The 13,299-nt window shown below is 42.0% G+C and overlaps 1 protein-coding gene across 1 annotated transcript; it reads left to right on the plus strand.

Annotated features, from left to right (window-relative positions):
• The first annotated feature begins 863 nt into the window (after positions 1–863).
• Positions 864–3,407, plus strand: LOC133918197 (uncharacterized). Its single transcript, XM_062361946.1, has 4 exons — positions 864–1,028; positions 2,028–2,223; positions 2,705–2,724; positions 3,127–3,407. The coding sequence occupies exons 1-4, from the start codon at positions 883–885 to the stop codon at positions 3,155–3,157; spliced, it is 393 nt and encodes a 130-aa protein (XP_062217930.1). The 5' UTR covers positions 864–882; the 3' UTR covers positions 3,158–3,407.
• The last annotated feature ends 9,892 nt before the right edge of the window (positions 3,408–13,299 follow it).

Genomic DNA, 13,299 nt, shown 5'->3' on the forward strand with positions numbered 1-13,299 from the left:
TACTGACGACTGACTAAATGTTTGAGATCATAGCCTCAAGTAATCAGTTTTCTTGAGCAGAAGATGCACAATCTCATGTATTTCAGAGGTTTTTAGACAATCCTCACAAAACCACCGTAGGGCGTATTTGGTTCCTCAGATCTTCTCATCTTGGCCCAATTGATGTGTAGAATTCTGAAAAAAAAAAGTCCGTTGAGTTGCATCTATTATTACAGTATGATTTAGTGGGTGCAAATATACTACCTCATCTTGACGCGGAAGTGAAGAGTTTTACTCCGCAGCCTTACTTGGATATAGACATGTAGAAGGATTCACTTCTCAGGATCATAAAATCAATTTTATATAAGTAACTAATCACAATCTCATCCACTCATACGGTATCAGATTCAGTCAACCAAATATAAACTTAGCTCAGTCTGTTTAGATAAATACAACCAATCAAACACTTTTCTTTTTAACAAATTAACTCTTCTCAACCTATTTCTCTACACGATACAGCTCAACCATAGCACAATCTATATCAGATTTGGTCACGCATAGTCGTAAAACTGAGAGACTGGTGCAGGAGAAGCACATTAGTAGAAGCACAAGACGAGACAATGTGAAGCGCAATGGATGCACTGAGAAAAGTCGATGGCGTTGGATCAGCGTAATATGTATTTCTCCGTTGCAAAGTACAGACATTTCAACTAGTAACCATGGAAACATATGGCTTTATGAAATATATGTACGTTTTTCCTTGATTGAATGCCATTGTACACGAGTAAATAAGGACATTGTTCGGGAGTCAGCTAGTAAAAGGGGAAGTCGTTATCTTAAAAAAAACAAGTAAAAGGATAAGTGGCGTCCTCGGACACGAAACAAAAATACTCGAGGGTGTATATGCAAAGAGTTGCATACCGCAGAATCGCAGATCCACAGCTCGAACTGACCAGGAAGATGGCGGCGGCGGGCGGAGGGGTCTCCGGCGACATCCCGATCTTCCACGCGGAGAACCTCATCAGTAACGTCAAATCCATCAACTACAGGTTCCTCCCGTCCTTTTCTCCCTTAAAAAAATTGGTTTCCTAATCTGATCTGATCTGGTCAGTAGGCTTATCTAGGTTTCGTTTGATTTCGATTTCGATTTTGCGCGACCTGAAAGTCTCATCCTACTGCCAAGATCTTGCTGCTTTATGTTTAGAGGCAAGTTCGTAACTTGGATTCTCAGTGTAGGATCAAATTATTAACTACATGTTGCTGATTGACAGGGCAAGGATAAAAATATTTTTGGCACTAGAATTATGATTAGAACTACAGAAGTCACTGTATTTGGTACTGCAATTGGAAGAAGTGGCAACGAGACTGTTGGAGTGGGATTTCTCAATCAACTGTTCAAACATGCAATTTTGAAGTGTTACGAAAAGCAAACTTTTGAGCATTTTTATCTATTACCAGTTCTTTCGAGTTAAACCGCTTTGCTGGGGTCTGAAGTTGTACTCGCAGTGTTCTGTTGGCAAATAGATGAAGTTCGTTGTTTTGTGACTGAGACTCCGACCCTTGCTTCATTTAGCTGAACTGAGAAGTAGTATACCAGAAAAATAAGCAAAAGAGAGCGGTCGAGTGTAACCATTTATTTAGGTTGAATTGAGAAATAGATTAAAAAAATGAGCAAAGGAGAGGAGTTGAGTGGTACCATGTGTCCATATGCGTCTCATGTGCTATACCACAAGACATTTTGGCTTGATCCTCCGAACATAGGTTCAAATCTGTAGTTTTGTCATACCTATGCTAGGATCTACTCAATTGTAGTGATAAGTGGACACTCTGCAACACCCTTAGTGGGCTTCATTCACCGCCTAAAAGTTCTGAAAGTTTTGAAGTGAGGGCATTCTTTTCTACTTCCTGCCCAACTAGATACTGATTGAATACATGTCCATTGTTATCAGTCTTTCCATAACCTCATCTGGCGTTATCCATATAATTTTTTTTTACTCATTCACACCAATGCACCAAGCTGACTTGAGGAAATTTTCTGTGCCTTGCAGCCGGACATTCTTGTCTATCATTAGTGGAGTTGTTGCTGGAATCTGGGGGTTTACAGGCTTGATGGGATTTGTGTTATACTTTCTTGTGATGATGGTTGCATCTCTCGGGCTTTTGGTGAAGGCCAAATTTTCGGTTCATACCTACTTTGACAGTTGGAAAAGGATTATGATTGAAGGAGTCCTTGGGGGCCTTATGGTAAGCCTTATTGGAGCTGTGAAAAACTAGTAGAAATTTATTACATACCTTTATCATTCAGTAGAAGTTCAAGAACATAGTAAGCATGTCAAGACCATGCAGTGCCATTTATGTGGATTTTATATTTCTGATGTGTTTATCAATATTTTACATTGTTGAGTAGCATGGAAGCATGTCTAGGATTTTGGAAGCCATCGAAGCTAGAACACTCTATTACCTTTCCCCTGAAATGACTATTACTTCTACCCAGCTGTTAAAAGTCTTGAAGCTAGGGATAGTATGGCATCAACAAGGTTTACCTCGTTGTCAGAGGCAATTGCTAGGTTTTCAGTATGGTGATAAAACCCAAAATTTAGTTGGAACAAGCATCAACTTTGCATATTTGCTTCTATTCTGACTTCTGAGTAATTTCTAATGATTAGCTTTGCCTGATTGTGTTTTTTTGATAATGTTGTAACATGTTTTTCTTTGTATTTTGCAGTCCTTTGTGCTGTTTTGGACGTATCCTTGATATTTTAAGCCTGTTCTAACTTCTAAATATATTCCTCTAATTGCATTGTTTGCTGTATGTGTGGGTTGATAGGCTTAATTTGGTTTCTGGTACGCAGTCCCAGGCGTCCAGCATCATTTAAATTAACTTAAACAGCTTAATTGATAAGGTGTAATTGTGTAGGGACTTGACAAATGACAAATCCTACATAGCACGGACATAAAGTATTGTGAGATTATACTTTTGTAGGCACTTTGCCTAAGGATGTCTACGATGCATTGTGGTGTGTGATGTAGTTCATTGTGCTTCTTTTGCATATGATAAAAACATGCAATTATTTCCCCAATTTTCTTATGGCTTTAAATAGCTATACTGTCAACTTTTGTGCTCGAGTTCATCCTTGACATGAGCAGATTTGCCTATGATATTGTCCACATCTTCTGATGGATGAAGCAAAGATCTCTTGGAAGGACTGAGGAACCGTGGAGTCCCCTTACGAGACTAAATTGATGTGTAGTTGCACCAACTCTGGGGACTATGCTCTTTCTTGTTCATTTCTGTTGTACCAGTTGCGAGATTAAAAACTCTGGTTCATAGACTGATGTAGCAATTGTTGTACAAAATGTGATAATAAGAGCATGGACACAATCCCACATATAAAAATAAAATAGCTTGACAGCTCATATTTAACGAACATGATCTTACATGAAAGTGCCAACAGTTTAGAAGAAAAGACACCATTCATCATGGAAAATAATGAACTGAACAGAAAGTAGTTACAAAAATTATTCTTAGATGGTTCTTAACATCTGGCCCAGAATAACTAAAATCCTGCTCCCAAGCTGTTCATTCGGCACATAAAAACTGGGCAAGAATCTACAAAGCAGCATACCAACAGGGCAAGAATGACAATTACTGAACCATCAAGTTCTATTGCTCTTTAATATATCAAACAAAATAGGATTAACCTGAACCAAAGATTATATCAGCACTAGTCCAGGGATCAAAGCTAACAGGGAGTACTGAGAACAAGAGTCCCAAAAATTGGTATACAGACCGATGAGAGAGCACCAAATCACAACCTTCAGCAACTGCCTATGCCAATCAAGCTATCAGAGAACTACACAGATCTACATATATTGTACTCAGATAACAAGCCTAGTTTCAGTGCATTTAATCATCACCGATCATTAAAGCACATACAACCATATTGTTTAGAACAAGGGAGGAGATAAAAGAATCACAGAGAAACTCAAAAGTCGTAGATCTAGAAATCCTATCGCCCGTCGTTGCCGCTGGTGAGAAGGAGAATGGAGATACAAAGCCTCTCAACACTATGACTACACGTGTGGGAGAGTCTTAGCTGTGCAGCTCCAGCCACCAACAACTTCTTCCTAGCACCAAGCGCACTAATCAAGCACGAGACGACCTCGGGCTCAATCTCGCTATTGCGAACCAAGAAGGAACAGAGGGGAAAGGAAAAATGCGATTCAATTTCTGCCCACCGATGAGAGGAGGGGAAGTAGATAAAAGGGAAGCTCCCCATGCACACACGTCGAGGCTGGCGATTTTCATCTCCAAATCGCATGCGCCATCCCCTCCAATCGAGTGGCCCAGGGCGGATCCTACGGCTAGCAACGACTCCAGTCACGCCACAGAGCCCCCCCCCCCCACGGACGTGCGAAGGACTCGAGCATGGCTGTTTCACCGCTGCCACTGAGCCTCCGACCAGGTGCTCCCAATCCCCATTCTCAATCGGTGCCTGAGCTCCAAACCCTAGCAGCTAGTTGCTATTTTTGTTGGGCGATTGCAGGCCTGAGCCAAGCAAAGAAAGAAAAAGGCCCAGCCAGATTGCTACGATTTGGCCCACAAATGAAATTTTCTCATATTAAAATTTCTGAAATATACATTCCCCACCAAATTTTAATGTTGGAAGTATCCGATCTTATATACATAATTTGAGTAGAGTGTACCTTCCGGATTTGAACACAATACCCAGTAATATAGACTTTGGCTCGAACAGACAGAGGAGGATTACATCTTGATCCTCTATCTTAGTGTAAAAGCTTCCATCCATATAAAATTATGTACTAGGCTGTCAAACCTTTAGCTCTCGAGTTGGATGTTATGGTCTTGTCCGAGTATCATTATTCATGAGTATCATGTAGAGAAGTACCTAGCTTCTCTATGATTGCGACTACACAATCATACTCATATAGGTAAATTCTCTTAGAGGTCCTGTAGGACGATCTCTATTGCCATTTGGCACTAAATTCATTAAGAGTTGTTCGCTCATCCCTCCTTATAGAAGAGCAATGCAACCAATGGGATTCAGTTGCTCTTGTGTCCACACAGCTTGTTTTTCTAGATCCTAGTTCAGGGGATCTCCGCTCTACTAGGATAAGTTACTAATGGTGTGAACCTTATCAGTGGCTAATAATCTCATTCCTCTTGATGTTGTCTGAATGATCTTTCTAACCATTCTTTTTATGAAAGGATCTGCCAGGTTCTTTTCAGACTGAATATAATCCACAACGATTATACCCGTCTCTACTACATGCCTTAGCGACTTGAGTCATCGTTTTATATACTTCGAAGTCTTCATATTGTCCTTCCTACTATTCACCTTAACCAGAACGGTTTAGTTATCGCAGTAGGTGAGAACAGCCAGAATTGGGTTATCCAATATCGGCAGGTCAGAAAGGAGCTATCAGATCCATTCTGCCTCTACGACGGTTGAGTCTAGCACAACTAGCTCAGCCTCCATCGTAGAGCAAGTAAGGATGGTCTGTTTAGATGAACTCCAAGACAATGCTCCGCCCGCTAGAGTGAAAATATATCCACTCGTAGCCATCATATCATCCGACTCACTGATCCAGTGGGAATCACTGAATCCCTCTATGACTGTAGGCTGCCCAGAATAGTGAATCCCTGGGTTCTTTACCCCCTTCAAGTACTTAAGTACCCTCTCCAGTTATATTCAATGATCATCTCCTGGGTTGAACGTATAATAGCTCAACCTATATACTGCATACAAGATATCAGGTCTAGTTACACTACCAAGTACATAAGAGAATCTATTACGTGTGAATATTTTAACTGGTCTTTCTCATGGCCTATATTTTTCTTTAGCTTAGCATTTGGATCATATGGCGTGGCTACACGCTTACAACCTATCATACCAAAACGTGTAAGCACATTATTCACATAATGGGATTGACTTAAATCTATCCCATTCTCGTCCTTTAGTAGCTTGATATTTAAAATTACATCAAGCCTCTCCCAGATCCTTCATATTGAAGTTCTAAGATACAAAAGACTTGGTTTGGTTAATCATTTTCAAGTCTATCCCAAACAACAATATGTCATCCACATATAAATCTAGAATGACACCTTGCCCCGCCATAACGATAATACGCGCACTTATTGGCTTCATTACACAGAAGCCGGCTGAGGTCAGTGTGGTACCAAACTTTTCATGCCGCTGCTTAGAGGCCTGTTTGAGACCATACATGGATTTTATTAGTATGCATACTTTACCCTCATGTCCTATTACCACGAATCCATCTGGCTCTTGCATATAAATCTCCTCATCCAACTCTCCATTAAGGAAAGCGGTCTTTACATCCATCTGATGCATAAGGAGATTATGCAAAGCTGCTAGTGCTAAGAGCACGCGGATAGTGGGCAATCTGACAGCAGGAGAATACGTATCAAAATAGTCCTCACATTCCTTTTGCATAAAACCCTTAGCCACTAATTGGGTCTTGTACTTTTCTATAGTATCATAGGGTCTGCGCTTCCTCTAGAAGATCCATTTGCAGTCGACTGGCTTGCAACCAACTGGGAGGTCTGCTAACTCTCAGGTTCCGTTAGAGATCAACACCGGCTCGAATCCTTCGGAAAAATGAAAAAGGATTGGACGGATGAGTAGCTCTCGAACGTGTGGTCGCGTAGGTACCATATACGTACCTCGGTTTCGCTTGTAGAGGCGGGAACCAAGGGGGAAAGGGAGAGAGCTAGAGAGAGAGAGGGGAGAGGGAGTGAGCTCCTGTGGGGTACCCGGCCAACAAGAGAGAGAGAGAGAGAGAGCACGTGGGGAGTGGGAGAGAGAGAGGGGTGGCTGCCCCTTTTGAGTGAGAGGGAGAGATCTTTTCTACTCAAATGGGCCCACATGCAAGTGATCAATCCCAAATTTACTTCTAATTCAATTTTCTCTCTCATTTTCTTTTCTCCCACCTCATTAATCCAAATTGAGGTGCTATGTGCTCCGAAAATCTACGAAATTTTTATGTCGTGATTAAAATCCTTAGAAGTATCTGATCACGAATTCGCAATTCAAATTTCAATCTGGCGATCGAAAGCGTTTCAAATTCGAACTTGAAGCTAATGACTCATGTTTAATATTAAACACGCCATTACGGATTTTGGGACGTGACACCAGGCATAAAGCCCCTTGGCATCAAGTGGGAATGTATTTGCTGGATGGTGTAAAACTCCTTCTTGTTATCGCAATCGACACATGGACAGCGTATGTATTGAGACTGTATATTTGACTTATGCACTGTAGCTTGTACCAGGAAACAATCCATGCTGTTCTTATACTCTGTGCTTACACGACTCGCATTGTACATCCATCTTCTATCCATCTATAATTATATCATTATTGTAAATCGAAATTCATAACATCTAGAAGATTTTGTGATCACCAACAAATAAATTATCTCGTTATCTCCTATCAGCAATTGGCTCGAGTTGGAGGAGTCACCTTTTACATTCTTTCACGTCCGCTTTCGATGAGTATTTATTGGTGCCATCCTTAGAAATTTTCTTTATTATTCAACCCATTATCTATGACTCATTAAGGAAACATGAAAAATAAATACGCTCATACATAACGTTTCTATATTGGATCTTGCTAATTAAATGAAATATCAAAAATACAATTAGATCTTGCTACATACCTAAATATCATGGTGAAATTTTATAATTCATTAAAAATCAAAATAAGGGATAAGATCAACTTTAGTTTTTAAGGTAAATTTTGAGTTAAAATGCTAAATATAAGATTTAACTTGGGGATTTCAACTTACTTCAACTCAAGAGGCTCCTAGAAGCTTGCTTGCTGTTTGGAAAAATCCAGGGTTCACTTGCCCAAAAAATAATACAAATGAGCAAATAGAGAGGAAAGAAGGGATTTTGTTTGGATAGCTAGAGAGAGCTCATCTAGACCTTCTTCTTGACCAAAAATAATCTTGAGTGATGGGGGGATCAAAGAGGGAGAAGGAATGAAGTGGGTGCTGACATGTGAGAGTTTGTGAGGGGGAGAGAAAGTTCTGATCTAACTGTCTGTTAGCTCGAGCTTGGAGAAGGTGGGAAAGGGGGCATCACTGCTGGCTCATTTAACCAGCCGACAGTGATGTTATGCTATCACTGTCGGTTGTTAGATTAAACCAGCAGTGATGAAGGAGCAGAGCATCACTGTCAGCTCAATCTATCGACTGGTAATGATGACACTTATCGCTACTGGTTCATAAGTCACGATGATTTATTCTTTACATGCGGCTTATGAACTGACAGTGATGTTACATCACTGCTGGCTCATTAGGAACCGGCAGTAATAGGCCGGCATATAAGCCTGGTTTTGTAGTAGTGTACAATAGTGGCACGAACCACCACTTCATCATAGTTCATTATTTGCCTCATCATCATAGGTCAACAAAAAATTAGCTACAAAAAAATCAACATTATCATTTGCGATATGTGCTCCATCTCTTCTTTCAACTCACGTCCTAGTTTCTGGCAGGGTGAATTTCATCATGATCCTCATTGCCGGTCATGGCCACCTCTTCCTCCTCTTCAAGCTCGTCGTCAGTCTTGGCCACCTCCTCAATCTCGTCGTTGTCCACCTCCATGACTTCAGGGTCCTCCTCTTCCTCCTTATCCCCGGTCGCCTTATTGGTCTCGACCACCTCCTTCTCCTCTTCTTCAAGCTCAGCGTCCACCTCCATAAGCTCCTCAAGGTATTGCGCCTCTTTCTCATCCCCAGCCGCAAGATTGGCCATCGTCACCTCGTCACTGTCATACCCTAGCTTGGCGAAGAGAGTTGCCGCCTAGTTGTTCTTGGCCTTCTCGTCGATGTTGGAGGAAACCATAGGCAATGGCCAACTGAATGGTGATGGAGGCGGTGAAGGAGGTAGGTATGACAATGATGAAGAAGATGCCATGACGAAATTAGTGGAGCAAGTGAAATGTGAGAAAACCCTAAGCATCTCCCGCACAATCATATCACTCCTGCTAAGCATAATGTATACAGGTATAAAACCAAGCTATTTATATTTACATGACATTTCACCTTCCACACATATGGTAGAATGTTCCGGATAAAAACCGATCGCAATACATTAACACAATAATGACGCAAACTACAACAAATTATTTGCAATGTGTTCCCAATGCCTCCAGCCCAACTATCTGCTTTGTCTCATGTGATCGTAGACGTCTCTCTTCATCAATCATGTATTGTATACCATTGTTTACAAACGGTCTATTGTAATATACGTATGAATAATTGTTCTAGTCGGTATTCTCTGTCCAACCTAATTTTTGTTGGGTTATTTGCAGGCAGTCTCCCATAGACTATACCGTGTCAATTGTGATACGTTGTGTAGTAGTGATTGTATTGTGTCGTTGCATGCTACATGACTGTGTATTATGGTCGTGTCTTGGCCCATAATTTCACACACAAAGCACGAGAGACAAGCATTTTCTGTCCTACTTTGGTTATGTAACTGTAGAGTATGCATGCAGTGTTACAGTACAAAATTGGTTTGTACCTTTTTAGCTGCCGAGCGTTGGCGTTTGTTAGTACAGTCTATGAGAATCGTAAGGGACAGAATGGAACAAGATTATGGTTTTTGGAATGTTGCTGTGTGTGCAGCACTGCAGATTGATTGGTTTGGCATTTACTGAGGGCGGTGGGAAGCATGTTTGTGGGGAAATGTAAAACGCACTGACACGGACTCCGAGGCACCTTGGGGTCAGCAAAAAAAAAAACTACACTGCAGTTGTCCATATTCTATAATGCATGCATATAGTTAGTTTCTTAAGTATTTTTAAGGTTCTTTATTATCTCACAATCATCTGAAATTACTAAAAACTAGTTTTTTTTATAAGAAACAAGTTTATTATCTCATATCTTTAAATTACTTGCCAGAATTAATTGATCATACCAGGAAAGTTCATTGTCTCACATCTTAAATTGCTTTTTCTCCAAACACGGACTATCTTTTTACTTAGATAAATATCTAAAAAAATAATGTGGGAAATAGCCTAACAATGCTTTCTACACACAAGTTACTGGTAGTATATTGGAACGGGGAAATTAATTGACCGTACCTGGAGGAAAACGACATGACATATACCAGAATTGGCTTAAAGGGACTGTATTGCTTGGCTGCCTCTGTGCCTCAGCTCATTTACTTTGCTAAGTAGGGATGGCAATCTTACCAGTTGCTATCGTGTCTAATGCCACGGGTACGGGTTTAAGATTTTCGTCTATAGACATGGCATGGTTGCGGGCGGTTGGAGTGGATCCAACAGCGGGGGAGCCACTGGAAATGGGAGGAGGGGCCAGGGGAGCGAGACGTGCTGTGGACAGCGGCATGGCTCTGGAGGAAGACGATGTGCAATTGCGTTGGGAGGTAGGAGAAACAGCGATGGCAGTAGGATGGAGATCGAACCACTCAAACACGTCTGACTGTGAAAGCTCTTTGTTTTCAGTCGCCTGTTAAATAGAACCACCTCGAATACTTCTCTGGTCCCTGTCATAGCAGGAAGCTTAGCTTGAAATTACCTGGAAGATAGAAACTCACGATAACTAGCGGCAATCCAACATATAAAATTAATTCAAAGCTGTTCTACAGAATTTCTATGCAAATTTCAGTGGATTTTTCAACCCGAAACCAGGTTGGAAACAAAGAAACTCGTCTACCGATGTCTCAACACAACAAACTGTGGAACTGCGCTACTTAGGTGGATGGAGTTAACACTTAACAATAAGTAATTAATCATAATCAAGCCAGTCAGCAGGGAGCACTTAACCGCAGCAGCTTTATCAGTTTGTGCGACTGATGGGAGACAGGAATGGATTAGGGCTTCTTTAAGTAGGGTTAGTTTGAGCTAGAAACTAATGCTAGCTGGCTTTCCATGTGCACTCCACTCGCAGCTCACTGGGCATGGATGGAAGCTTCACCCCCTTAAATTTCTTTCTCCTCCTCCTAGCTTTTTCTCTTTTCCCGCTCTGGTTGCAGGCTGCAGAGGAAGAGGTAATAACAGTGTAAAATATATACGACGTGTATGCTTAGCTTAGCTACCTGCTGCTCGGCGGAACAAGGCCTTCCCTTCTCTAGCTACTTGCTTTCCTAATTAAAGCTGCATGCACCATTTGGCGCGTATGTATATAAGAATAGGATTCACCCCATGACAGAAGAGAAAGGCTGCAATTGTTTATTTGCTCGTGTTGCATATCATCATGCTGCTATCATTGGAGAGAACACCCGTTAGCATGTAGGAGTAGGGGTACTAGTATATTATATGTACCGCATTTTACAGTGTCGATCACATGCATGCAAGCAAGTTTCAAGAGAGTCTATAGCTGAGAGGGATGGGGAAAAGCATGTGTTGAACACTGCAATACCTTCCATATGTAGCCTGATTTTCCAACACAATGCATGCAGAACCCAATGCTACTTAGTACTGCATGGAGTATGCCCAGAATTTCTACATTGTTTTTTCCTTCCTTTTTCTTTTTTTCTGACAAAAAATAAGCAAGAACGGGGAAAAAGGCCTGGCAAGAAGGAATCGACGCCAACTAGAATATGCTCAGCTCAGTGACAAACGTTCCAGCAGCCAAAGCGAAGGCATGAGGTAGTGGAGACTCAGCTGGCCAGAAGGCCGTGTCACTTCGCAGCAATCAAGCAAGCGAAGGATGCATGCATGCATGCAAACACTCACAGTCACACACACCGATGCTAGCTCCTGCGCCATGTCGTCGCGCTGCATGCAGATGCAAAGCCTGCATGCAGGGATACTCTGCATCACAAAAAACACGCGCGGCACCAATCTCTCACAAGCCATGCATCCAAACAAGCCGGTGTTTTGAACTAGTAAAATCGTGGTATCGATTCATGCATAGACGGATCCTAGGATTCTTCAGTACATGCATGCGAGCATGGGCCTCACCCTCACAAGTCACAACTCATAAGCATGGGGAAGAGACTTGCGTGGTCAGGGGCGAGCCTATTAAGGTATGTAGATATGTACATCTAAATGTTCTTTTAGAAAAATTAGTATATATCATATTTTCTTTAGTCTTCTAAATCTTTGTCTTTTTCTCAGTACTACGAGCGTAGCTCCTAGTGGCCCAAGCGGCCAAGGCTAACATGACAACATTTAACATTCCAAACCTAACACGACAAGTCGGCAACGCTCCTAGTGACCCAACACCCAACACCTAACACCCAATCCCAATTACCCAAATGTGTAACTACGTTCCGGTGGCCCAACACCCACACACTCATGAGATGGAGGGTGGCACACCAAGTCTGGTGGCAGCACTAGCGCGGTGGGGTGGGGCAGCACGAGCGCAACTGCACTTGTCGGAGTCACTTTAATTTTGAAGAAGCTAGAAGTTGCATAGCTTTGACCCCTTAAATATGTATTCTCGGTTTCTCACCTTCAATTCTTCAGAGATGTTATTGCTAATTTATTGTTTATAGTGTTTGTTGGTGAAAATAATAATAGGGTCCCCTGGCAGGGGGACCCACGACGGTCAAATATTAACCTTTTCTACACGTTATGATTGGGCAGAAGCATGGTCCCCCGACGCGTCCAGTCAGCGACCACACGACTAGTTTCTCTGACCAGTATTCGGGTCTCAGAGGGAAACTCCACGACCAGTTTTCTCTGGTCACGGGGTAGATATGTGTCTAATCAGTCTAATTTTATTACATACTTTTTCACTCAAGTGTTATCTCTTACTCAGGTCGTCCTTCCGGGCGGACCTAGGCATGATCAACACAGGCTTATCGTGTCCTGTATCGTAGCATTAAACACTACGGGACGGCCTAATAAAACGTGACAGTAGGTTTTGCAGGAGCACAGACGACACGTGGGGACGGGACCCGACAAACCAAGCGATAAGGATGGCGTGGGATCGATGGCGCATACCCTGTAGACCGACAGGGCATGTGGAATGCGGCCACTCGATGGGTATAGGTTAGAAGGATTAGGTAGGCCTAAGTCTAGCTTGGGTCCCTATGTAAGTCCTCTCTCCCTCGAATATATAATGGGAGGGAGACACGGAGAAGAGATAGAAGATATCCAGTTCATTCATACCCATATAAAAAAATACACAGGATGTAGGACTATTGTCCCAAGAAAGACCCGAACCTGGATATCTGCTAGTATTCTTGAGTTCATCACATGCACGAAGAAAGGACATACGACCCTAGATCGTGGATCACGTGCCCATCATCAGGTACACCCAAGTATCATTGTCAGGGACTAACCCTCGATATTTGGCG

This window comes from Phragmites australis, chromosome 1 (assembly GCF_958298935.1).
Source record: "Phragmites australis chromosome 1, lpPhrAust1.1, whole genome shotgun sequence".
NCBI classification, from domain to species: domain Eukaryota; kingdom Viridiplantae; phylum Streptophyta; class Magnoliopsida; order Poales; family Poaceae; genus Phragmites; species Phragmites australis.

Coding starts and splice junctions, on each gene's coding strand:
- LOC133918197 (XM_062361946.1), top strand. CDS start 883: ATGCAAAGAGTTGCATACCGCAGAATCGCAGATCCACAGCTCGAACTG. Junction 1,029..2,027: donor GTCAAATCCATCAACTACAG/GTTCCTCCCGTC, acceptor TGTGCCTTGCAG/CCGGACATTCTTGTCTATCA. Junction 2,224..2,704: donor GAGTCCTTGGGGGCCTTATG/GTAAGCCTTATT, acceptor TGTATTTTGCAG/TCCTTTGTGCTGTTTTGGAC.